This window comes from Peromyscus californicus, unplaced genomic scaffold, assembly GCF_007827085.1.
Source record: "Peromyscus californicus insignis strain IS unplaced genomic scaffold, ASM782708v3 Scaffold_21__1_contigs__length_65335640, whole genome shotgun sequence".
In the NCBI taxonomy this organism is placed as follows: domain Eukaryota; kingdom Metazoa; phylum Chordata; class Mammalia; order Rodentia; family Cricetidae; genus Peromyscus; species Peromyscus californicus.
Genome location: NW_026294514.1, coordinates 16,356,328 through 16,382,951, shown reverse-complemented (window position 1 = coordinate 16,382,951; position 26,624 = coordinate 16,356,328). Strand labels below are relative to the sequence as shown.

The 26,624-nt window shown below is 47.7% G+C and overlaps 1 protein-coding gene across 3 annotated transcripts in view; it reads right to left on the bottom strand.

Annotated features, from left to right (window-relative positions):
• Positions 1-26,624, bottom strand: part of Nrp2 (neuropilin 2) — a 120,436-nt gene that overhangs the window by 66,894 nt on the left and 26,918 nt on the right. For all 3 annotated transcript variants that reach the window (XM_052749632.1, XM_052749633.1, XM_052749634.1), the window contains exons 3-7: positions 16,167-16,348; positions 9,849-10,079; positions 8,727-8,882; positions 6,557-6,726; positions 4,530-4,685 (exon numbers count right to left, since the gene is read on the bottom strand). In XM_052749632.1, coding sequence (XP_052605592.1) covers positions 4,530-4,685; positions 6,557-6,726; positions 8,727-8,882; positions 9,849-10,079; positions 16,167-16,348 — 895 coding nt within the window. The remainder of the gene's footprint in view (positions 1-4,529; positions 4,686-6,556; positions 6,727-8,726; positions 8,883-9,848; positions 10,080-16,166; positions 16,349-26,624) is intronic.

Sequence of the window (26,624 nt, the reverse complement as noted above, 5' to 3'; positions counted from 1 at the left end):
GATGACTTCTCTCGGTCCCTTCCGGGTCTGGCTTTTAAGAGAGGCTTTAAGATACAGATCCCATGGGAACCTGTTACTTTTGAAATTGACAACTTGCTTCGCTGCTGCTCAAGGAGAGTTTTGCGTTCTGGTTACATCTGTGGAGGACCCTCCCTCTGCAGATGGCCAGGTGCTCCGCTCACAGCAGCTGCAGGGAGGGTGCCACTGCGTTGGGGTGGCTGGGAACACCAAGTCAGAGCTGGGAAGGGACTATCCAAGGCCACATGGTCCACTGTCTCAGGAGATCGACAGCAGATGCCCTGTGCTTCCAGCACGTTGCCAGGGGGCTTGGGGTGTGGCCTGCTAACACTCTCTTGCCTTCCAAGTCTCTGATTTACAAAAATGATTTGTTTTAATTAAGAAAATAAATACAGGGCAGAGGAGTTTAGAAGCAGGGGCACTTGTTTTGAAGGGAAGTGGCCAAACCAAATAAATAGCAACTTCTTTCAACTCCATCTTCAGGATCCTGTGATGGAGCCCAAACTCCTCACACCACGCTTAGCCTTGAATCCTGAACTGTACTGTTCACTTTTAGACTCCGTCAGTAAACAGAGATTCCAGGCTGTGCATGCCTCTCGGGCCTCCCAGCTGCCAGGAAGCCAGTTTCCCCACGGATGGAAGGCCTGGGACAGACCGTGGGAGCATCTGCTTTGGTGCCGAAGCCTGGTGACCAGGACTGCCTTTCCTGGGGACTCCAAAGTCCTCCTGTCCCTGGGGCAAGTTGCTTAGACTCCGTGAGCTACAATTCCACCTGGGAAAAGTCACCAAGTTCTGAAGCAATTAAGTCGCTGCATGAGGGTTTGTGGGGCCTCTTCTTAACATTTGTCCTTACATTAATGTGAGCTCGGCATATCTCGGCCACTTATGACTGGGTAATTCTGCAAAGCCACGGGCCCAAGGCTTATTCTACCTTATCTTTTCTATCCTCAACCTGGCCATCGGGGATTAGAACAACTTTTTTTTGTGTTGCTTTTTTTTTTTTTCCAAATAGGAAAGAATTCCCAGCAACACCATCCATAAGGGGAAGGTAACCAAAACGATACCAATAAGAGAGCTGCCTACACTGGCAAAATAAAGGGAAACTAAAGGGGACAGCGGTCTTTGTCGGGTTTAGAATCTCAGAGGAGGGAAGGACTGTGACCGCACACTGGTGACTCTGAGCTGTTCCCACTCTTCTCCGTGCACCTTTCTTGGTGTGTAGGTGCATACTTGCACCTGTAATTATACACACGTGCACACGCACACACGAAATTTCTTACAACTGTGTTGACAACGCCATGCTTGTTTCTGGGGTGCTATGCACGCAGCTGGGAAAAGGAAAGGCAGTAGTTTCTGCTGTGGTTTCTGACAGGACAGACGTATGTAAAGTAATTTGTGTAATCTGAGGGAGCACATGGGTTGGTTGTGAGCTCTAACGGGTAGAGGAGCTCTCGGCTCTGTGGCTACATCATAAATATGCATAAGGAGGGCCTGCCTATATGAAAATCATGGGTTCCATATTTACGGCATGTGGAACTGGGTGAGGACTGGGGGATGTGTGGTGTGTGTGGTCTGTGTAAGCAGGCTGCATTTTGCCAGGAAGGCGCTCATGAACCACCCACACCGTGGATCAGGCTTTGCACGGGGAGCCTCGTGAATACCTGTTGAACACAGAGAGACTACAGAGAAAATGCTCACTGAGCAGGAAGGCTGGAAAGGAGTTCTTAGTCTTCCTCACTTGCCAGCAGGAAGAAGAAAACCACCCACACACAGGCTTCGACCTTGCCTTGTCCAGTCAGGGTGAAAATCGCAGTGACATACATAGCCCAGCCATCCCCACCACCTCGAGTGCTCATTAATCTTGTTTTTCTCTAGTTTCTCCAGTTCCCCGGTCTTTGATATGCTGCATTGGTGTTGACAGTGGTCAGGGAAATGAAACTGAGTTTCCAAATTTGTGCTCCAAGTGTCACAACACCCTCTCCGCTTCCTCTGTCCTGAGAAGGAAGGTGTTTTCCAGCTCTTTCTCTGCACGCTGCAGCTGCCTTCTCTGTCCTGTTTTTTCCTTAAGTCCTACTGTCTGAGTTTCACTTTCAAGCCCACCACGGAACACCAGAGAGCCTGGCACAGTGCCCAGCATCCAGAAACCACAAAGAGAAACTCGGTGGTAGGACCAGCGGTGGAGGGAGCTCCGCCCTGCAGCCTCGCTGCTCTCATGTCCCCTCCTTCCTCCTGCCTCTCTGTCATGCCATCAAATCAAACTGCGGCAGACTTGACAAATCTATTTGGCGCGGTTCACTCAACTATTTCAACCCCAGCAGCCCAGGGAACTGCACGTTAAACACAGCTATCTGGGGGAGGCCTGTTAAGAAGAGGCTGTGGAGAGCATCCTTGCCGGGGAGGAGGAGGAGAAGGCCTCCCGGCCTCCCACCACATGCTCAATGGGGTGAGGGAACTGAGGACAGAGGCAAAGCCTAATTGGCAGACAGAGTACGTATTTCTAATGGAAAGAGAAAGGGCTTTTCCTCGGTCCCATCTCCTTTTATGTGGGCCAAACTGAGCCTCTAACACAAAGCCCCAAACCAGACCCTCCAGTTACCCACCGCCTAGTGGAGAGAGGAATTTCGCCAAAGGTGGGAAGAAGATGCAGAAGACAGTGAGAAGGTCTTCAACCTGGGAACACTGAAAAGGATGAGTCTGAAGACTAGGGCACTCAATGCAGGCTCAGGGAGATCTTCCCTGCAAAACTGAATAGCAGGGATAAAGCCGGGAGGATGGCGTCCTTTCAAAATGTGCAGCGCTAAGGTATTTCCAAAAGCAGATTTCCTACAAATGGTGTTTTAAATAGCATCCCGGTCCATCTGTGTGCTTTTAAAATCAGCTTATGCTACAGCATCCCTCTGGCCAGCGCTGCTTAGTCATTGAACCTGGACAAGGAGCCCGTCAGGGAGCCTCGTGCCTCTCCCCAAGACCCATTCCTACCTGGCAGCTGGCCCTCACCTGCCAGCTGAATTCCCAGGGTTAGCACTTTCTTACTGAAAATGTGGGCGGAGAAAGAAAAAGTGGGTGGAAAAGGAATGGGGTGAGATGAGGACTCAGCTCTGGGAGTTCCTCTGGCCTCCAGCGCTGATTCAGTCACTACTTCTGACTCGTATCTGGCCTTTCCGAGCTATAGCAATGGAAAAGCTAGCTAGACCTAGCTCACAGGTAAAGGCGAGGGTGTCTTTCCAGTGCTAAATATTTCACTTTCTTTTTTGGTCACATGAAGCAATGCATGTTTGTATATGAGAAAGATAACTGGTAATATCTAGAAACCATATTTTCACATGAATGGTGCCATGTTACTATGGCGATTTTTGATTTAAAAAAAAAAAGACAACAAAAACTACTCCTTTAAAAACTCATGTGTCTTATGCCAGATTGCCAACATCACAGGGCAGAATTTTCTGGGTCCAAGGATTCTAGTATGTGTATGTTAGAGAGCATGATGCCCTGGGACAGTGACAGAGACCAGAGATGGCCTTTTGGAAATATTCTTTGGTCACAGCTGCTTTGTTCTGATCATTTATATCTTTGCAGTCCAGAACCTGCTGGGACTGTAGCAAAGGATGAGAGGCAAACCTATTTTTCATCACTTTTGATTCCCTTCCATGGGAGGGTCAGCAGCCTCTTGGACTGCCCAGTATGCCTCCCTCACCTGCCTAATCTGAGCGTCAACCTGCCTGCAGGGATCACCTTGAGCTTGCTTCCAGTAACAGAAGCTCCTGTCCCCACTCAGGTGAAAACAGAGCATTTCCACTGAGGCCTCCATACGCCAAATGTAGCTCACTGGCAGCTGCAGAAACAGAATGCCATGCGTTTTAAGAGTGCTGAGTGCCAGACACCCATCCTTGGGCACAACAAAAGCCTCCTATTGGCCACATGGACCACATGCCTGGGAGCTACAGACGATGAAGGGACCGGCCGAGAGGGTTCAATGCCTCCCCACTAATCACGATTGCCTGTTCAGATCCTAACCCCCGACAAATGGGATTTCTCCTCATTATTTATTGTCCTGGATCTTCTTAGGGACATTGTGACTCCCTCTTTGGGTTTTGTGTCTTTTCATTCCCAGACCTCAGTAACTCCTGAACTGCTGTTTCATGCAGTTTGGTGATTGTTAACCCAGCATGGGGAGGAGACTCAGGCCGTAAACGCTCACTGAGTCCTGTGTAGTGTGGGGAGGCATTTTCTCCTTCATTGGCAGTTAGATAACATTCTATAAGTCCCCCTCCCCGCTCGTTCTCTGCTATGCAAAATGCCACAGCGGCCCGGGGCTGCCATAGTTTTCCAATCACTTCAGCATAAAAAAGTAACATTTCAGGGCCAATGTATCCGTCTAATCACTTCAGCATAAAAAAGTAACATTTCAGGGCCAATGTATCCTTTGCCTCCATCGGCTCTGTGAGTCTCTTCCCCATCATGGGATCAGTCAGAAGCTCCTCGGAGACCCACTCCTGGGGAGGCCGACCTACCTTGTGGTTTTTGCCATGCCGGTAGACCATCCAGTCCTCCCCGTTCGTGCTGACCTCCAGCTTGTACGTCTTGACGTAGTAGCCTTTTTGGGTCTCCCTGGAAATGGCTCCCTGTGTGGCAATGGCCGTGAGCACGGTGAGGAAGCGCAGGTCCACCTGGGAAGAGAAGTCAGAAAGTAAGGGGACCCCGACTCCCAGCAACATCTGGCTTTTCCTGCAAACGATACAGTTGCCATTCCAAGCTCACAAAGCCAGCCTGTGTTTGTACTTCGACTGGACAATTAAAGTCAACTGACTTCTTACGAGGATAGACATTTTTCCTTGAAAAATGGAACTTGATTTTTTTTTTTAGTTTTATCCTTCCACTTGCAAATCTGAATGGATAATATTCAGTTTCTTCTGACTATTGAATACTAGACTTATGACCCCCTCATTAACCTACCATCTGCTTCAGACCTCGAAAGCAGAACGGTCCTAAAGGAACACTGAAATCTACTCTACTCCAATGCAATCCACTGTAATTCTCCAGAAGTGACAATCCATAGCTGTCTTCTCTCCCTTGATTCCCACACTCCATTGTATCTATAATCACTCAGGTCACCAAGGGGTCAAAGGGCACGCAGAGTCTGCCCAAGTAATTAGGCTTATGCACCAAGTCCTGACCTTTCACTCCGTGAGATGGCCAACACTTTGAGGTACCTCCCCTCTGACCATGCCTAAACCATTTGGAAATTACTGGATGTTGCTCCTTTGCTGGCTACGGTCTTTTTAAAGGGCAGTCTCCATGTGCGTTCGTGTGCGTGAACTGATGAAAGCCAATTTAGTAAGCACTTATTGGCTAGTCAACGTGTGCGTGGAATCATGAAACATTCGAGAGAATGCACAGCAACTTCTATGTAGACAAGAAAAGGTAGATAGCTATAATGAAAAAATAGACTATTGAGGGGTGAAAACGGGAGTATAGTATATAGACTGTCACAACAAAGAACTTTCTAGAAGCTTTGCAAGATGAAAGGGTTTTTTTGAGAGGCAGAGGGGAGAGACAGTGACAAATGGCCCGAGAGCTGTGTTGTTAGAGCCTCTGTGGCTCCCTGGAGTTTCTAAGTGGTCTCTCTCCCTTCCCTGCTGTCTGCACTGCAGTATCTGTCTTAGAGCAGAGGTCACCATGTCGCCTCAGAGCTGGGACAGGCTTGTCAGTGGGTCACAAGGCTGTCTCTGTGTGTCATAAAAGCAGACGTTGCTCTGGTACAGAACTGGCGGTTTGTCCTCCCCCTGTTTACTTCTTCCCAGGGGACCAGAGCTGGACCTGTGTGCAGTGCAGGAAGATTACTCAACATGAGCTACAAGACTTGCTCAGGAAGACAGCAAACAATAGTCTGCAAGACGCTGCCGAGCATCTGGGGAACGAGTTTCGTTCCCCATGGTGACATTTTCCCATGTGTTCTCTGATAGCTATGTGCAAAACCTTCCTGGCAGGCTCCCTCCAGATAGCAAAGATCAGAAGAAGTTGCCATATTCAGCTAGCGCCCAACAAACCTGCCTTCAGAAAAACGCTCTCCCCACGTCTCTGATGCCTCCCTGTGCCAAGAATGAGGAAGAGCTGGAACTATTTATAGAACGTTCCTTTGATACTGATAGGCCAAACAGTATCATGGCCAAACAACTCTCCCCAGGCCCACTAATCCGCATAAGGGCAAGGGCAAGCGGTCCTCTTACTCATCAGTTTATCCCAGCACACAGCACAATGTTTGGCAAAGCACAGGGCCTTTTGGATAGATGAATGGATGGATGGATGGATGGATGGATGGATGGATGGATGGATGGTTGGATGCAATTCTTACCCATTCTGTGCTTATTTTTTAGCATCCTCTTTTGATTCTAGCTGAGGGGCCACATCACCGTCCCATCAACACACACATCACATTCTCTCTCTATTCTCTCTCTCTCCTCCAACACACACACACACCACACACACACACACACACACACACACACACACACACACACACACACACACACATACACACCTGGAGGTACTCCTTGTTGGAATCCAAGTTAGGGGTCCAGCCATTGTCATCACCATGGAGCCGGCTCTGTTGAGGGGTCCACCTCCCATCAGAGAAGGTGGATGAGGCACTGATCTGCTCGTTAGCAATCCGGCCGGACTCCATTCCCAGAGGGACGTTGCACTGGAAGTCTGGGGAGTGGAGATTGGTCAAGGGCAGAGTTAGGCATCTTAACCTCCAAGTGCTGGGCCCCCCCCAGACACTGTCTCCTTCCAGGGACAAGCCCTTGCAGGCACTCCCTCATCCCGAATCTAATTATATGCTCACATTTGAAAAAAACAACTAAACCAAGCCACATAGTTAACAACCCCTCTGGGTCTTCAAGGAACTAAATTGGACCTAAAAGAAATTAGGCGATAGATAAATAAGAATCATCATATAAATTAAAAATACCATCTAAAGCGCAAGTGCTGCGGGCTATGGATGCTCTCAGGTGCCAGATGCACCAGCCATGCATGTGGTACAGGTGAACATGACAATTTGGGTGGGCTCAGCCGTCGTGGGAAGCCTGCACACACCCAGGAGGCACTTTTGCATGTCTCTCTTTCACCCGAGTGTTTCCTAATTTCTGGCACAGAAGACAGACGCTACGAAGTATAAACACCCATCTTTAGGAAACTTCCCTGTGAGCACACGCATGCCCCATTGTGTTCCCCGACAGCACTTGTCTGGACTAACATCCCGGAGGAGTCTCCGACTCGGCTCTTCTGCCATGAGCAAAATTGCGGTCCTTCACCTGGATGCTGTGGACACTGATCAATGCTTGCGCAGGCACGTGTTCCATAAAAACGGGCTACCTTTCTGAGGTATCAAATCTATTCTTTACCTCCGTGACTACACTGGCCATTTGCTGGACGAGCTACAGCTTGCTACACTGTTTATCAATGCAACCTTCCAGAACTCGGATGAAAAAAAAAATGGCGACAGAACCGAGCCGAACCCGTTCATTTTCAGGCAGGCCAGGCTGCTGAATCTATAGTTGCCTAGGTGGAAAGCTGTCTGTAACAGTGGCAGGAGTTCCTCAACCCTCATCATCTCAGAGCGCTTCTTCCTTCAGGAGATCATTTGGATCTCTAAGCAGCCATGACAGTGTATCTGAAGCACAGGGCCAGCAGCAGATGGTTTGAAAATGGGCCTCAGGATGGGAGACCAGTGGCTTGGGTGGCAGGTTCCACAACAGCCAGGCCCACCGCAGCACCTTGCAATGCTACCCACGGCGCCTAGCACTCAGTAGAAGTTCCTCAAAACTTGTATTTCTTGCACGTGTGACGTGGAAGTCCAAGGGATGGCATTGTCTAGCCAGGGAATCTCTAGTGGGAGCTACAGAACTTGAATGTCAAGATAGATACATAGGGCTGTTTTGGGACAATGGCTTTTGGGGTCTGGAGATGAAGGAACTGATGCAGTTCCGGAAAGGGTCAGACCCCGTGTGCATCACTCTGCCGCCATCCTAACAACCCTTTTCATCCATAGATGAGGGGATGGAGGCTTGAGATGGTTCACGGCTTTCTCTGGGAACAACACACACTTGTTTGTTTGCTTGGTTTTTTGTTTGTTTGTTTTTAATTAATTAATTTATTTTATTTTATTAATGCTGAATGCCGTTTATTGAAGGAGGGAGGAGGTCTTAAATACAGGCTTACAGCACAATGGGAGAACCCCGGAGGGCAGAAGTTCGCTACACATGTTTTACAATCTTGCATCTAAGCTGTTAATGCCCAATATGCAGGATACACAAACAAGGAACTTCCCTTAAGCATTCAGGAGGGTGGAACCTGGCAGGGAATTAGCATAGGGAGGATGTCAAGGTCAGCAAGCATGGAAAACAGTTACCCAAAACGGGGCTAGGGCCCTACAGGTCCCCCTTTTACTGAAAAATGAGCTTCTGACTTAGGTTGTGTGGGACATCACTGATTTTTATATAAGGAAATGAGCACCCAGATGGACACTGTCTTTTTCTCCTTCATCTTTGCTGGGATAGAAGGCGTGGCTCTCCTTCCTGGAACTCAGATACCACCACGAAGTCTGCAGCATTCCCGTCTACTGTTTTCACAGGAGTCAGCCCTTCACCTGTACCCACTCATGCCCCCCAATGAGAAGACAAGACAGAGATTCCAAATGGCCAACTCACTCTCAGGAGGCTCTTGGTGGACCAGGTAGTAACGTGCGGAGAAGCCGTCCTTGGCCACTGCCATGTCCGTGTGAAAGGTCAGGGAGAGGATCCCCGTGGATGAGCGGAGCTTGGAGGGTGTTTTGGTCCCACAGTACTTGCCAATCAGAGGGCCAACTAGATGCAGGAGACAAAGAGCAGACAGAGGAAGTGAGAATGTAAAACTGGTTCTCAATGCTCTCTCCTGTCCCACCACTACGAACCTAACTGCCAATACCATGATATAAAAACCAAAGCTGTGCTTCGAGAATAATGTCTGATATTTCCCCTGCACATTCAACAGTGCTTTCCCTGCGCTGGCTACGTTCTGTTGTCCCATCTCTGAGAGACGGGCCAGAAGATATCGTTACCGTTCCTGCTCTACAGAGGAAGAAATTGAGTTTCAGAGGGTCAGGTGACATTTCCCAGTTCATATTGCAGAAATAGCAGAGCTGGGACCCATACCCTGCTTGTCTTCCTAAATCTTATGCTTTTCCCAAGATGAAATTGCTCCTGCATAGCTACCAAGTATCCTTTATATTAGAAAACACCGAGAACAACCACAGAGATGAACAACTTGTTTCCTTTCCAATACTGATTACACCTACGATCTGTGTGGTCTTCACCCAATCTATACAGGCTCCTCTTGGCTGTGAATGATTGCCTTTTCCACATCCACAACCATATTAATAGTAATGAAATAATGGTTCTCATGATAATAGCGATGATAGATCATTTCAAAGCCAAGATACTGAGAGGCTGCATACCTTGCTAGGATTGTACAGCAGAGAGATTCAAGTCTAGTCAGTCTGGCTGCTATGTGGTCACAGCATTTGACTATTGATTCATTTCTATCCCAATAGCTTGGTGTGGAAAGGAACATGACCCAGAGTTTTGCCACCTCTGATGGTTAATCTCAGTTGTCAACTTGATAAAATCTGGAATCACCTTAGAGATAGGCCTCTAGATATATCTGGGGGGATTACCTTAATTCGGTTAATTGAAGTGGAAAGACCTGTCTACTTTGGATGCTACCATTCCCTGGGCTAGGATCCTGAACTTTATAAAAAGGAGAAACGGAACAGAGCAGAAGCATTCACTCACCGTGTGGAATGCCATCCCAGATGTCCAGCCAGTCATATTTGCAGTCTCCTTCCCCCACTTGTAGGGGGTCATGCTCCAGGTCAAAGGTCAGGAACTGCAGGATGATCTCCATCCTGGGTTTGGCCAGGATGGTGAAGGTGCAGTCCAGATTGTGTGGATACTTCTCTGGAAACCCGGGAGATTCAATGGTCCCATTGGGGCTTGTGAAGTTCTTGGAACAATCTTCAGAGCCTGTGTACCAGAGAGAGGGGTGGGGAGGGGGTAGGGAGGGGTAAGAGACGTAGCACTAAGGAGCAGCTTTTCTCTGCTGCCTCCTCTGCCTCTGGGTTATTTAAATGTTTGGGTCCATATCCCCCTACTCACAAGGTTTTTGTTATTGCTCAAGTGGCCCTTGGAGCAACACACCCTTCCCATCTATGTTTCAAGCCCTCAAGCCAGCCCCCTTTTTGGACAGAAATTAGGGAGACGAGGCTGATTGCTTTGTATATCAGAATAAGACCAGCAATTGAGGAATTGGAGGGTAAGAGGTAGAGGAGAGAGAGAGAGAGAGAGAGAGAGAGAGAGAGAGAGAGAGAGAGAGAGAGAGAGAGAGACAGAGTCTTCTTTCTCAATTACTCAGCTGCTCACTCCAGAAATGTAAGTTATTTCAATCCTTAAGGAAGACTTGCTGGTTGCCAGCAGGGAAAACAATGTTATCCCTTATTTATTGCTGACCTCAACACTAGCCTCTATTGTACCCAAGCCAGCTAAGTGCCCCTTCTCCCTCCAAGATCCAAGGTGCCTCAGGGGAGGGGCAAAGGGGAGCCCAAGCCTCATTCATGTCCTGACTGTATTAAAACGGGCTGCTCTGTAGTGGTGGGACAATTAACAATTGAGGTTTTTAGCCGGGTGGATCACAGCGGGGCGTTGGGATGTTAAAGGCCGCTTGGGCGGCGAGTTTGGAAAAATGCAGCAGTGTATTGACATTTGGAAGGCCTCTGGTGCCTTTGTGGTGGGGATGGCCTTGTGTTTCTCTCCTAAGCTCTTGGGTTAGCGTTCTGGGGAATGTGTCCTGATGAAACGTGACACACATTCTCAGCCTGCTGCGAGCTTGGCCTGCAGCAGGAGCCCTAAGAGGATTACAGCCCCCACACCTCCTGATGCCTCTAGGTGGAGTCCTGTTAGAAGGGCCTTGTCCTTTAAACCAGGAACGGTTCCTCTGGGCAGAGCCAGGAAAGGAGCCTGGAAGCAGAGTCCCAGCATATACAGAGAGAGCAAGAATGAATACAAGTTAACGACAGGGATGTAAACGCTGGTAATTACAATAGGTTTCACTCACTGCATTTGGATTTTAAAATAAGAAAAGGAAGCAGGATTTATGAAGGGGATAACAGACACTCTAAGCATGAAGGAAAAAACAACAGCAACACAGAAATACTCAATAAACCAGGTGTTTACTGGCAGGAAGTGTCCTCTGGGGATCACACTGAAATATAACTATGGGATGTCAATATGCCGATCTTAGCCAGCAGCGATGTCTTTATCTGCAGCTCCTTGTAGCAGGGCCCTCTGCAAGTCTCCTTATTGACAGTGACTTTCTGGAAAGCGGCAAATATCTGCCTTGGAAAAGGTACCATGCAAATAAGTATATGTGTATTTGGGGTAGGCTTGCAACTTTCCGTAGCTCAGGCAGCAAAGGGAGTTCCCAGAATCCCCACCTATCCGTCGGATCCCTTCTCTCTGCTTACAGTGCTGCCCGTTGGGTTGTGGGTAGAATGAGGACCAGGAGCAAGAGCAAACCTTCCTGGCTTATTTGGAGCTCTGGGTGCTACACCTCAGAGGCTCGCAAGTCATTCATGGATATAGCAGCAGCCGGGAAGGGCCAGAGCTGCCAAAGGGCAGTTAGGTTGGATGGGATGAGCTGGGGGTGGCCTCCCCACCCCTCCCCAGCCTTGTTTATCATCAGGCCTCCAACTCCTGAGGGCTTCCTCAGTGGCCTGGGGTGATGCAATTTGGGAAAGCCAGGCCAGCTGGCTGGTCTTCAGGGGGCCAAGAAGAATTCTGAAAAGGTTAGAGTTTAAGGATGTTGAGCAGACTTCTTCATGGGGGCACTTAGGGAGCCTCACACAGTGCTGGATGGAAATTAACTCTCTTTTGACAACTGACTGGAGAGTTATCGGAGGCCTCTGGAGAGTCCCTTCCTAGAGTTGGCTCTATTGTTACTCATTTAGAAGGGACTCTGCACCACCCTGGGAGTGGGGAATTTATGGGGGAATCTTTGATCCTTCTCACCCATGGGGGACAAGTGTTTCAACAATGGACATTCAGAGCCCAATATGGGCTCTGGAGAATGTGAGATTCTAAACCCTTTAGTGAAGATCCCCAGGTCGGTCTTGCATGTAACTGGAAGGAATTTTTCAGCCTTAAGTACTTAAGGCCAAACAAACAACCCCCCTCCCCCACTTTAAAAAAAACCTAACAAAACAAAGCAAAAACAAACAAAAAAGAAACCAGTGCATGTCTGATAAATGGTTAGAAATGGATACATTCTCTGGCTTCTTTTGAAGGAGGTGAGAAAACATTTCTGTTTTATCCTTTGCAAGTAGAAAAATCAGGCATCTATTAAAAATGATATATTTGGCTGGGTGGTGGTGGTGGTGGTGGTGGTGGTGGTGGTGGTGGTGGTGGCGCAGCGGCGGCGGTGGCAGCACTCGCCTTTAATCCCAGCTCTCAGGAGGCAGAGCCAGGTGGATCTCTGTGAGTTCGAGGCCAGCCTGGTCTACAGAGCGAGATCCAGGACAGGCAACAAAACTACACAGAGAAACCCTGTCTCGAAAAACAAAACAAAACAAACAAAAACAAAAAAAATGACACATTTGTCTGCAGTACTACCATGGCCAAAATCACCAGAATGGCAACTGAATAAAAAGATCTGGAAATGGACACAAAACTTGAGTCTTCCAGAAATTTGATTAATCCACAATCCTTTTCTGCATCATGTTAAAAGGATAAAAATAATTTAAATACCCAGCTGACAAACATTCATATCAATTCAATGTTGAGATTACTCATACAAGCTGGAGGTTTGGGAGAGTGTGGTGGCTCATATCTGTCATCCAAACACTGTAATCCTAGGTGACTGAGGCAGGAGGACTACCATGAGTTCCAGGCAAGCCTGCTACATATTGAATTCTAGGACAGCTTGGGCTACAGAGTGAGACTCTGTCTCATAAAACAGCAAAACAACACAAAACTGAAGTTGGGGGTCTGGACTGTACTGAATGATTCCATCCCAAAGGGCTTTGGCGTGCAGGACGCCCACCCCAGGTCTCTGCTCAGACTTCGGCCTGCGGATGCCAACTCCACGTCTCTGTAATGTCTAGTCTACCGCCTGCAAGTTGAAGAGGAGCCTACACGTACCAAGATACGAAAATGCAATGGCCTTATCCGAAGTTAAGCTTCACTTGACCACAGGCGGGGAATTCAGGCCTTTATGTAGGGGCTTGGAGCAGCGGGCATTGCAGGTTTCCTCTACTGTGAACAAGCCCTACAATTTTACTACCAGAAATGCCACTGAGTAATGGACACCGGAGAGAACTCTGGATCCTGAATTTCTGCTAAAAGAACTTCAGAAAAACAACAACAACAACAAACTGATTCCTACTGCTTCTGCTTCCCACGCCCCCTTTCAAGTTCTTGTAAGATTTTTCTTTCCTTATTCGGTGCTGGATTTGGTGACTTCCGGTTGTTTAGGTTTGCGACTTTTTTTCTGGCTTGCCCTTTTCCAGGTGAGGCAGTGTGGTGACCTAAACAACCTTTTATCCTTCATTTAGGGCAGCTATGACCTTCCTCTCCTGCCGTATGCTCTGTTTGTCCCAGCCTTGTGGGGTGCGTGTGCCTCAGAATAACTCCGCTGCGGAGCCTGGAGAAAGCCAAGCTTCCAGAGCCTTCTGTATGGCTGCTAGCATATCTGTGTTTACAGTTTCCCCCTCTTTTCTCTTTATGCATCTGACTGGCAAACATAGCGCTGTTTGTTTGGATTTCTTCAGCATGGCCACCCATTTCTTTCATGTTCTGTGGATGATGTAAACTGTGTGCTTTTTCCCAGGACAGCGACCGTGGAAATAAGGACCTAAGACAAGGATGGATACCTTCTCTAAACGTCTCTAAACTTTTGCTCCCTTGTGAAACCCTGTGTTTTATAGTTATAAGACTGGCTTTCATACCAATAGCTACTCTTCCTGATGGGCCTGACAGGCCTGAGGAGGCTCCTGGGCATTCGTCTTTTGCACACTCCCAGCCATGTGGTTTGGGGCAGGGCTGTCACTCACTACAGCATCCCTTTCAGTGGCCATCCCAGTCCTTAGAGTGGGCCGCCCATTGCTCCAGGCTCAAGCCACAGACCTTTCCTGACTGGCATTATTGTTTAAAGCTCTTCACAGACTTGCTGCCTTATTTAAAATTCTCCTTCTGCATGTCATCAAAACAGCAGGCTGAATCACGATCCCCTCATGTGTTTTATCTCTTAATGCCCTCCTTTCAAATTTGTGTGATGGATGGAGTGAACATTCTCCGTTTCTGTGGCTTTCTGGAGAGCATGGCGTTGTGCTTTACGAAACACTGAGATAAGAGCCATGAGACCAGAGATAAGCTTAACGGCCTTGCTCACTCTTGTTCTGACTTCTCTTGGCCAGGTCCCTGGAAGGTCTTGCACGAGCTGATTCCCTTCTGAGGTTGAGGTAGTAGAACTAAGTGATGGGTCCAGCACTAGGGAATGTTTTCTGTTAGGTCACAGAGTTCCTCAATTGCATTTCCAGAGGAGTAACAAGTGACCTGTGCCTTCATGGAACACTTGCTTATAGTATAATTTTCCTTTTAATGTCACCAATAATACTGAGGGTGCCTCTGTGCAATGAGGATTTGTCTACCTGTCTCTCCCACAAGTCAAGGACAAGAAATCCTGCCTTATTCCTTCTTTCTATAACACTCAGTAGAGAGTGCTCCTTGGAGTTGGTACATTGGTCTGTGTCTTGTACTGGGACTCAAAGGGCTGTGGATCCAGCTACGCAGGGGGCTTACACCAGCCCCCAGCCCAGGACACACAGATCAGTTTCTGAGACCTTCTTGTGGCCAGAAACATGAAAATAAATGCATGGCAGATAGGCCATCACAGGCCATAGCTTAGGGTCCCCACTCTGGCACAGTACAGTTCTGCTAACCACACCCCTTCATTTGATTCTGTCTTCGAAGGCAGACAAGTCCAACAAATATTTAGACAGAGTGGATATAAAAAGTGCTTTCAACAGGCACTACTTCCTTCCAAGAACTGTTTAATGAAAAAAGAGAAAGAAAAAAAAAACATATGAATAGTTCCCGTTGCGTTGAACTTAATAGGCGCCAGACTTTGGTTTCTCAACGACAGGGTGACATCTTCACCTGGAATCAGATTTCATGTAGGAGTTACAGAAATTGGACTCCTAAAGAAAGAAAACACTCAAAGATGGGGGCAGAACTTCTGAGGTAAGGAGTGGGCAAGGTGAGGGAGAACGGAGGGCACTCCTTCCTCAGCCACAGGGATAGCTGACGTGAGACAGAAGGACGTGCCGCCAGGAGCGGAGACGTGTGGACGCAATGCAGCGTCTTCAGATGCCCACTGGCCTACCGAGCCTCAGAAGTCAGTACTGCCCATAAAGACCTAATGAGATGCATGGGTTCCAGCAGTCAACTCGAAGAAGTGTTATCTTTTCTGTACACACCCCGCCCCCCATTTCTACTATCTTTCATTAGCTTTTCAGGGCGTCCGATTCCCTGGCATATGGGAACTAGGAGTTCAGTGTAGAGGGGTGGTAAAATGGATGGCCGAGGGGAATGTCTGGGAGTCATAATTTAATTTAAAAGCAATGACTGACCCCATTCTGGGGGTCGTGGTGAGATCTTTAGAAACCCCAAACAATGAAAAGATTATGTCCTCCAGCCCCATGTAATTCCAAATAAAGACAATATTAAACCATGAAGGAGTTGGGATAAAGTTCAACCAAGTTCAACCATGAAGAACAGCTTGATTTTAAAAACACAAAAATCCAATTCTTTCAAGGGATGTTCTTGTATTTATCCCCCACCCTCCTCCTGTGTTGGTCAGTGCCTCATCTCCCCTCAAGTGGGAAGTCACCTGACCTGCCTTTTCATATCGAGGCATTACCAGGTTCACCTTAGACATCTCTTCATCTGCCACCACAGTCAGGGCAGATGACTAAAGCCCTTACCACCTGATGCCATCACCACCTTGTGTTCCACCTTCCCTATGATGCCCATCTCTGGCCTACTCCAGATCCCACTAACCTGTTTTGAAGATCTCGTAGCGTAGGGAGAAACCTGCCCCCTGCCGGGCATAGTCTGATGTGAACTTGATGTATAACATGGAGCCAGAGGAGATGATGGTGGGCGGAGCGATGTTCCCACAGTGTTTGCCCAGGAGGTCAGCTGACTCACTGTCCCCATCCCGAATCTCAATGAAGTCATACCTAGGTGGGGACAGCAAAAAAGGACACCGATGAAAAGAAGATCATTCTGAAGGTCTGGGAAGGACCATTATCCTCTTTGGGCTCTCCCCATTCCTTTAGAGACTTTCAGGTGTTGCGGCGTGATCAACAAAGGGCACTGTCCTTGCTTTGGTACCCAGGCAAACACAGACACAGGAAGTTGCTTTGTTCAAGCTACAGTGAATGAGTGCATGGGTGGGAGAGGCCTTATCTCTTGTTCACATAAGAGTAATTGCATCATTCTCTCAGGATCTCAAAGCAAGCATTGTGTTTTTCCTTGGGTGGCAGTAGCGTATACTTTTTATTTCCATCGTGACCTCTCTAAATCTTTGTCTCTCCTGAACTCTGTCGTGGCAAGTTACTACAATGCTTTGAGCCCGAGTGTCTTCAAATGTAACAGGAGGAGAAAAATATCGGCTCCAGCATACTGGAAAGAAGATGGGTTGAAAAATTACATGTCAGGGACCGGCACCCTGGGGATGCTTCATAGGTGTTTGTTCTCCTGTCCCCTGCCCAGTTTTAGTTTTCTCCTGGGTCACCCCCTCTCGTTCTTAATTGGCAGTGCCCCATCTGCAGGCCACCTCCTTCCCTGAGATTGTGCCCACAAAGTTCCTGTCAGCGCTATCTAGTCAACATGTTTTCAACAGGGTTTGGCGCTAAGTCAGATAAGGCAATCAAAACTTCCCCCAAAGCCTGGCGACTCCCTGGGGACTGTGTCTGTGTGCCCACAATTAGTAGCCTTCTAAGAGGCATGGCTGGCTGGTCTCCCCCAAGCTGTGGCCTGTGCTCCTTTCAAACTGAGTCAGATGGGCCTGGCACGGGGTGGGCCGTCGATGTCTCACGGTCTTCCGTGGCCAGGATCGTAGACTGATCCACACAGAAAGTGCCCCCTTTGTCTCGACAGGCACGTTTTCCACAGTGATCCCCAACGATCCCCATACTTGTCTGCACTACTTCTAAGCTTCCAGTTACTTCTTAAATCACACAGCACAAGTGGGAAACTTCTTCCCCGACAATCCCCAAAAACCATCTCCCTGTTTCACCTCCCTCTGTTTATTTTGCATCAACCTGTAAAAACAACACAGAAGCCATTTCTTCCTTGTGGGTAAGGAAAGGGGTTGACAATGTAGCCCTCCCTGGGATGTGGCCTCCAGCTCCTGTCACAGAAGTCTGTGGGAGCTGGCTGCCTGCACAAGTGGTTGGAGTGAGTTAGAGAGGCCTGAGGCTTACTTCAGCCTCCGGGAGCCGTATTTCAGATTGCTCAGCCATTTCTGAATAAATAGGCTTGTAAAGGAAGAATAAGGAGTGTGTTACCGGGAGCAGTTTATCCTGAGGCCCCAGAGGGATGGACTCCTGCAACCAAGAGCCTGGCCGGTGCTGGATCCCTCCAGAGAGGTGGAGATGGGGAGAGAGAGGCTTCCACCAGAGCTCTGGTGAGAGAGCCAGATTCGGAAGGCCCCAGGGTGGGGTGGGGCGGAGGATCTGCTCAAATCTGAGATTTTTCAGTGTGGGAGATAGTACTGACTTTGAAAGCAAGCTTCCTCAGTTCCAAAACAAAAGCGAAAAGACACTTGTTTGTTCTTAGGGGAAATTCCCCATCCTGTGTGGAAAACCCCTCCTTGCCGGTCCACTCCGAGTGGAACACTGCCTAGCGGACATAGTTGAGCAATGGTGCATCCAGCAGTGTGCACACAAGTCAGGCAGCCCTTCCTCACTCATCATGAGTTCCTCTCCGGGTGTAAGATCCCAGACCTGGAGATAGACAGCTGGGGTCGGATTCCACGTCTTAGCTGGAGGCCAACATTACAGTTCTTTAATAAGCCAACAATTTGTAAACTACAGCTACAGCCACTAAAAACTTCTTTTCCTTTCTTTTTTTTTTTTTTTTACATTTTTTTAAATAGTTTATTTTTATTTTATATGCATTGGTGTTTTGTCTGTGTGTATGTCTGTGTGAGGGTCCCCTGGAAGTGGAGTTACAGACAGTTGTGAGTTGCCATATGGGTGCTAGAAATTGAACCCAGGTCCTTTGGAAAAGCAGTCAGTACTCTAAACCACTAAACTGTCTCTCCAGCCCCCAAAACTTCCTTTTCAAAGCAGAAGAACAGAGAAAGATTAAGCCTTGAATCTTTCTGAGCCACAGAAAATCGGGGAAATAGGGCTGAGGAGATGGCTTAGAGAGCAGAGTGCTTGTTGTGTGAGCATGAGGCCCTGACTTCGAGCCTCATAAACCAGGTAAGTCTGGATACAGCAGAGTACACCTGTAAACCCATTGCCCCTATTGTGAGACCAGAGGTAGAGGTAGGAGGTGCCCTGAAAGCTGGCAGGCCAGCTAGACCCTGTCTCAAATAAGGGGGAAGAGGCAAGGACTCATACCCAAGATTGTCCTCTGCCTTCACACTCACTGTGGGCATTAGCACGCACGTGCATACACATACACACACACACCCCAAATGAATACTTTTAAAATGAATGATGTAACAATAAAAGACAGATATTAGGAGCCTTCTCCTTCAGTTGTGAGCTTTCTGTGACTGAACCTACCCTGCATAAAGAATTACTACATTGTCCGGTCCTCAGTTTGTGCTTAAGAAAGCTAACTGGTTTGTCAAATTCTCACACCCATTTCAGAGGTAAAGAGGTTGAGGCATGTATGTAGATGAGGCTTATCTGAAGAGAAAGAGGCCTTGGGGATAGTGGCACAGTGAATGAGGACATGTAAATCGCTTCAAACATTTGGAAGGTACTTTTTTGGCAAAACTCAGTGAAAGTTACTATGTACATAGCCTTTAAACCAGAATCCTTAGGACTTTTTTCTGCCAAGAAAACAATCAGGGTGGTGTACGGATGTATATGCATCGTTGGGAATGTTTTTTTTTTTTTTTTTTTTTTTTTTTTTTTTTTTTTTTTTTGGTTTTTCGAGACAGGGTTTCTCTGTGTAGCTTTGCGCCTGTCCTGGAACTCACTTGGTAGCCCAGGCTGGCCTCGAACTCACAGAGATCCGCCTGGCTCTGCCTCCCGAGTGCTGGGATTAAAGGCGTGCGCCACCACCGCCCGGCGGGAATGTTTTTTAAAAAGCATATGAAAAGTGAGAAGATGCTCCCTTTATAGATAGCATCATGTTGAAAAATCCAACCAGACAGGGAGAGTAAATCAATTCTGGTATATTTATAAAATGAAATATTCAGTTGCTACAAAAAATAGTGTGGCAGGTCTGGGCTTTTTTTTTTTTTTTTTTTTTTTTTTTTTTTTTTTTACTTTATAGGAAAAAAGTGCATGATATACTATTAGTGCAGAAAGAAGAGATTTTTAAAGTCCATTTTCAAATGTACACATTATTTCCTCACGTAAGTATTCAGAAAACATTTGAAAAACTACATCTAAAATACTAGCAGAGAAATATCATCATTGTTCCCTTCTGCTATCTGAATTATTATAAGTTCACATTTCTTTAATAAGGTAAGGCTCATGGAAATAAAGCTGCATTCCTTAAGTTCTTAAAGCAGAAACGTTGAGAAAAACAAGCCCTAATGGTTTAGCAGGGATGGACATAGTGGAACTTGCCAAAAACCCCGGCACTCGGGGGCTGAAGCAGGAGGATCAGAGTTCAAGGTCAATGTGGGCTATGTAATAGTCTGTCTCAAAAACCCAAACAAGCAGAAAACAAAATTAGCAGATGCAGGTATGGATTCTTTTCCAATATCACTTTATCATCCATCTCACAGAGCCGGAGTGTGCCGAATGAGGGCCACAGGAGACATGGCATGCCAAAACCCCAAGAATAGTGTTTCAGATATCATACTCAATAAATAATATTAAAAAAACAACACCCAAATCTGGTTTTGCGTTGGTGATTTTTCTACAAAGGACAGAGAGGCCCTGCTACCCTACTGGCTAGTCCTCAGAAGTGGGCGGGTTTTGTCAGGTTGCCTAATCACCCTTGGAGTCATTTAGAGGATTGACAGCATCAGCCAGGAGGCAGGGCTACCAACAAATGCCATTGCTCAGAGCTTGTCTCAATTGGCTCAGTGACTAGCCCGCCCCCAGACCTTTTTTTTTTTTTTCTTTTTGTAAAATGGCCAGCAACAAACCCGTGTTTACTTTATCTGCACACATACACACCTACAGTGAAGGCCATACAATTTGAACAAAGGTCCCTCTAAGCCAGTGAGTGACCAATTCTCTCTGTGTGTGCTTGTTAGTTAAGGGGACCCCCACCATCACCACCACCATGAATCTCTTTGTGAAGCATAACCAGCCCTTCCTTCAACTTCTAGGAAACTGGATTTTTCTACCAAGTGTGTATGGCGGAGACAGGACCAAGTGACCAGTTGGCAAGCAAGTTCCTTCTCTCTCCAGGGTCCTGGCTGCACCCTGTGGACAAATCCCACTTAACCATGTGGCCTTCTGGCTGGGCTTTTGCTATAAAGGGCACACTCCAAGTGACACGCTGACTTCATCCAGAATGTCTCATTTACCTCCCGTGTGACAGACTCATGTGGGGAAATTTTTTATTATTAGGGATTTTCTGCAGCTGGAGCAATCTCCTTAGAAATTTCAATGTTGTCAGGTTCATTTGCGAAGGGCTCCGAGGAGGAGCCTCAGGAAGTTTGTGGCTTTGGAATAAATACAGGCTTTGCGTGCAGCCTTGAATCTCCAGTGTTTGTTTGATCAAGAAATCTGGGGTGCGGACTCGAGCTTCACCCCAAGGACAGTGAAACGGGATGACTTGAAAGCTGCCCTCTCCCCGAGCCTATTCCTGCCTCCCAGAAGCCAACGCGAAGCAGCTAACAGACATATTAACTACAGTGTTTGCATTTCATTATTCATAATCTCTCTCAAATGAAAAAATTCCTTTCGAAGCTTTAACACTACCTCTTATTATTTTGGTTATTTATTTTCCCCCCTGAGCCAAAGTAGCCATCTCTAGCTCACGCTTGTTCTCTCTCTGAAATGGTCCCTGAGTACTTTCTTGACTGTTGTGCACAGCTGCTAACATCTGCCTGGGCAGCGCTGACTAGAGAACGCTTCCTCTACTTTCTCTTTAACCTTCAAAGACTTCTCCTCCTCACATCCACACGGGTGGGGGGTGGCATGGAGATCTAGACAGTAGAATTAATTTTCTGAGTCCAAGGGGGTGGGGAGTGGGGAGAGAGGAGAGAGAGAGAGAGAGAGAGAGAGAGAGAGAGAGAGAGAGAGAGAGAGAGGACAGCAGCTTCATCTCTCCCTCCCATCACCACTTGCAAAGAGGTTCTCTGGCATCCCTCTCTCAGTAGGTCACCCAGGCAAGGCTGGCTACTGCTGAGTGTGCTAAAGATTCCCCTGGCTAAGGCCCTTGTTCAGAGCAGTTTAAGGTCTAGCCTGGGTTTTGTCTGCCTTTCTGGGTGCACAGATGTCTGTGGGGGAGGGGAGTATACCAAAGGTATAAGGATGTCACCCCCAACCTCAAGATTTGGATCTAAACATAGGAATGCCTGCATCCAAGGAAATCAGACTCTTCGGCAGGTGGGCACCGCCTCCCTTCGTGATGCTTGCCTCACGGATGTTTATGAAGCAGAGGGTTCCCAACCCCTGGGCCCTTGCTCCTTTTCTTTCTTGTGTCTGCCATACTCATTAGCTCTGTCTGTGGCCAGTTCTCATCCTTCAGGCCTTCCCTACCCTTCTCTCTGGGGTGGCATACCTTTCCTTTGCTTATCTCCTGTGGAAAGGTACAGCCTGTATGCTTGTCTATGCCTTTAGCTCTGTCTCTTGCTCTAGCGAGGAGGAATCAGGATGAGGCCAGACTTGGCTCTTCATTAGGTAGATTTGGGATATTTCTGGGTCCGTGGCACAAACAGGGATCCCTGTGTGCCAAGGGACTACATGAAGAAGGCATTTGCAGTTGGTACTGCATATTAGAATGATGCCTTCTACGGGCACGACGGGTCGGTCCCGGGTCTATCTTCTGCCTCTGCGCCCCAAACACATCCACCGAGCTATTCTGGTTGCATGTGAAAACCTAAATGTTGCTTCGTGACACAAAGACACGAAATATAACATTTTGTGGAGAAGAAACATCTCAAATCCTGCTGACAGCATTTTCACTATTAGTGGCAAACAAATCAACTATAATTAAAATGCTGTCAGAGTGATTGGAGATTTTTTCTCACACTTTCAAAGTTCCATATTTCATGAGTGGATTATCCAGGCCAGAGAATTTACCACCTCCCGGAGTGCCTTTCTTCCAGGAAGCTCAAAGACAGCTACAAACACTGTCTTATTAATCCTTACATTAAAACCTGCAGGGAAAATTGGAGGAAATGCCATCACAGCTGCTTGCAGCTCCTAAAAACTCCCAACAAAGGAGCCGCCTGAGACACACGGAGGCTGCGGGGTGGGTCCGCACAATGTCCAGGTCTCTGGCCAACACAGGCCCAGAGCCAGGCCACCTGCTTCTTGGGGCCAGCCTTTACGGAGAAACTGGCTTGCTGTCAGATCAGCTCTTTTTAAAGAGGTACATTCCATTTCCTTGAAATCCACCTTCCATTGTTGCTACTCATTTCATAAGTAAATCGATGGAATGTGACCATGTTTTATTGAGTAATTACTATGGGGCCAGACCCACCCGTTTAGATATTATTTCATTTAATCCTAACTTAGTACATACAGACTGGGCTGGCTGTCATGGTTATCGGCATGAAGAAGCAAAAATGGAGACTCAGGTTGACAGCCCAAGGTCACAAAGAGGAAAGGTCAGAGGTGAGATTTGAACCCTCAGTACACAGACCTCACCTCTTTCCCTCTTCTTCATTGTCTGGACACACGAGCTTGCCACAGCACAGAGGCATGAGAGAGGCTGGGTGGGGAGAAACCTTCCACTCTTAGGTTTCTAGAAAATGGGCAGAAGTAGGAAGCAACTTCACAGAACCTTGCTCTTTTTACTTAGTTATCTGATTAAACAAAGCCCGCAGGACGTGCCAAAATTAATAGACAGATCACCACTGGGAACAGGGAGCAGATTTGAAATGCATGGCTTTAAGATCTGCCCAGTGGAAATGCAGCCCGCAAGTGTTCAGATGGGATAACATATTAATTTCTGTAAGTGCAGTATTTTTATAAGCGTGTGTACACCCCGAATGCGAACATATGGCCCATCGAGTGAGAAAATAGGATCCAGTATATTTATAAGAGCTTCAAGTCCACATATTCTGAAGTCCACAGATTTCCAATATGGTTCATGCAGGAGTTTCAAGGGGCTGGGGAGCCCCTACAATCATACACTGAAGTTTTCTGTCTTCCCATGCAAGCATATTTTCTAGGGAAGGGGTCTGTGACAAGACCAACCTGAAATTTCTATTACACAAGTCCATGTCCAAGAGGGTGCGATGCACTCTGGGAAGGAGCATAATATGTGACCTTTGTGGACAGAGCCAGTTAGTCCGTGGCATTAGCTACTGGTGAAACTGAAGATAAGGCACCTACCCTCTCCCAGTCTCAGCTATTCATCTATAAAATGGAAATAATAACAGCCCCATGTCTGGGAAGGAACTGGAAAAGTCCACTCAGGTCCAGCAAAGAGCCAGATGCCTGGAAGACAGGTTATTTTTAATACAGCCACTGTGTTAACAAGACACGGTGGTAAGGGTGAGCGAGAGGTGAGTTGCATGCATGTACACACACACACACACACACACACACACACACACACACACACACACACCATCCTGGAGACAAGAGAAGATACCATAAACAGCCATAGCTACAGCATGGCTGCAGTCCCAGTACTGACAACCTCGGGGTTGGATTTCCACAAATCTACCTCTTGCACAAATCCATGTACTTTAGTTTTTGAGATTTATTTCTGTCTTGAAGTTCTGAGCCTGGGCTCTGGGTCCAAGCTGCCAGGGGATGGGTTCAAAGCCACTTATCTTCCATTTGCTGGGGTTGGTTGTTTTTTTTTTTTTTTTTTTTTTTGGTTTTTCGAGACAGGGTTTCTCAGTGTAGCTTTGCGCCTTTCCTGGAACTCACTTGGTAGTCCAGGCTGGCCTCGAACTCACAGAGATTCACCTGGCTCTGCCTCCTGAGTGCTGGGATTAAAGGCGTGCGCCACCACCGCCCGGCTTGGTTTGTTTTTAAACGGGACCTCATGTAGCTCAGGTTAAAGGCTCTACTAACTGAAAATGGCCTTGATCTCCTGATCTGCTCTCTTCTATCTCCTAAGTGTGGGTGAGGGGTTTGGGGTGTGAGGGTGTGGGGGGTACAGATGTGTGCCACCATGTCCAGTTTATGTAGTACTGGGAAGTAAATTTGTGTGTTCTGGGCAAACCTTCTACCAACTGGGCTACCTCTCCAGTCAAGAAAGTTCTGTCTGTCTATCTATCTATCTATCTATCTATCTATCTATCTATCTATCTACCTACCTACCTACCTACCTATCTATCTATCTATCTATCTATCTATCTATCTACCTATCTTTAAATGGTGCTGGGTTGAACCCAGGGCCTGTATGCTGGGACACCGCACTACCACTGATTCATGCCTCCAGCCCTCTTTTGCGGTGAGGCACTCATCCTCTTGGTAGCCCATTGAGCTGAGGCACACAATTAGCTCACTATACCAGCTGACATACAGTCAGTCCTCATTGAGGAGATGTCATTAGGGCTGCTATTACCGTCTTTATTATTCATGCACCTCTAAAACGTCAGCAGTCCCAACACTCTAGGGTTGTTTTTGTGTTTGCATGAGGGCCCAGCGCCTTCTCCACAGCAGCTGTTTGCAGTTGCATTTTTCTTCCTTATTTCTTCCAACCACAAATCTCTGATGTTTGCAGTTTTGCGTTTGTGGTCCCCTCCCAGCCCGGGTCACCACGCTCGTTAGAAGGGAGGAAATCTGACCACCCAGCAAAGGAAGTATGCACAGAGAATAACCCAAAACAAACTGGAGGAATTATTCTGAAAAACCTTGAAGGCAAGAACGTGGAAACTGCAAATACCATCTATTTATAATTGCTGCTTGTTTTTCCGCAGAAGCCCTGGGATGATGTAGAGGCCGCGGGATCTCATTGTTCCTCGGGTTGCAGGCTGCCAAGAACACTCTCAACGTGAGGAAGCGGGCTGCTCCAGACACAGTGTCTGATAAGTCTTGCTGTGGATAACTTTCAGAAAATGAAGGGTGGACAACAAAGCCTCCAACACTCCTGCCCTGACCCTGTGGGTGCACAGCGCTTCCCTCACTGCCCTGGCTTCCCAGCAAGGTGCATTCCTGAGGCCACAGAGCCACGGATCTGTTGGACTTCTGATCCAGCCAGCACTCAGGAGGCCGCTTGGACAGAACCCATTTGCTTATGTAAGGGATTTTTAGGCAACTGGTGAAGCTGAAGGGTTGGGGTAGGCTCAGTTCAGCAGACTGTCAGAGCTTCCTTGAGTCTGTTCTGTGACTACAGAATCCCCATCCTTTGGTGTCAACTTCAAGAGTCCCTTGCTAGCATTTTGTAATGATGCCAGAGTACTGAGTAGGTATGAAGAGCCCATGGTTTACATCCGTTTCTTTTTTTTTCCTCAAAGGCAGCAGCAGCAGCAGCAGCAGCAGCTCATGCTCTGATGTGGAAAGTGGTACCCGACAGAGCCAAGACTTGCTGAACTGTCTCATGCTAGCCTGGGTCTATCATGCTGTCCTGCCTTGGTTTGTCTCACCTCATCAATGGGCACAGGGCTCATACCTCTTTGCCTCTTGGGACCTAGGACTAGGGGCATAAAGCAGCTGGTAGTCATTGGGGGGAAATCAGAGCACGTCATCCTGGGGCCCTGGTGTGCTGGCAGCATCCCTTCACTTGGCTGAGAGAACAGCTCCCTCTGGGTAAGGAACTCACTAACTCTGCCTCCCAGTGGAGCCAATTGTAGGAGAGAAATCATAACCTCCCATCTGTCCGAAAAATGGAAGCCTGCTGGGAACAAGTGTGCCAGGCACCAGGGAACCAATCACTGTGTCAAAAGTTCGTTTGCGTTTTCCGGGGATGGGTTCCTGGTCATTTTAATATCCCTCTGGGCTCTGCAACAAAACTTGGAAGACATAAAACTTGTCTGAAAAATGTGCTAACGAAGAATTCCAGGACAGGGGCAGTTTGGGAGCAGGTGGCAGGTGTGACAGCCCGATTTTGGATCCTGTTCTCTGGGCGCTTCAGGTTACAGAGCTCAGAGACCCCCTGACTCTAGGCGGAGAGTTGTCATGACTGTACGGAAAGCACCGGGGTGTGGAAATGACAGTCACACACTAATGTCCA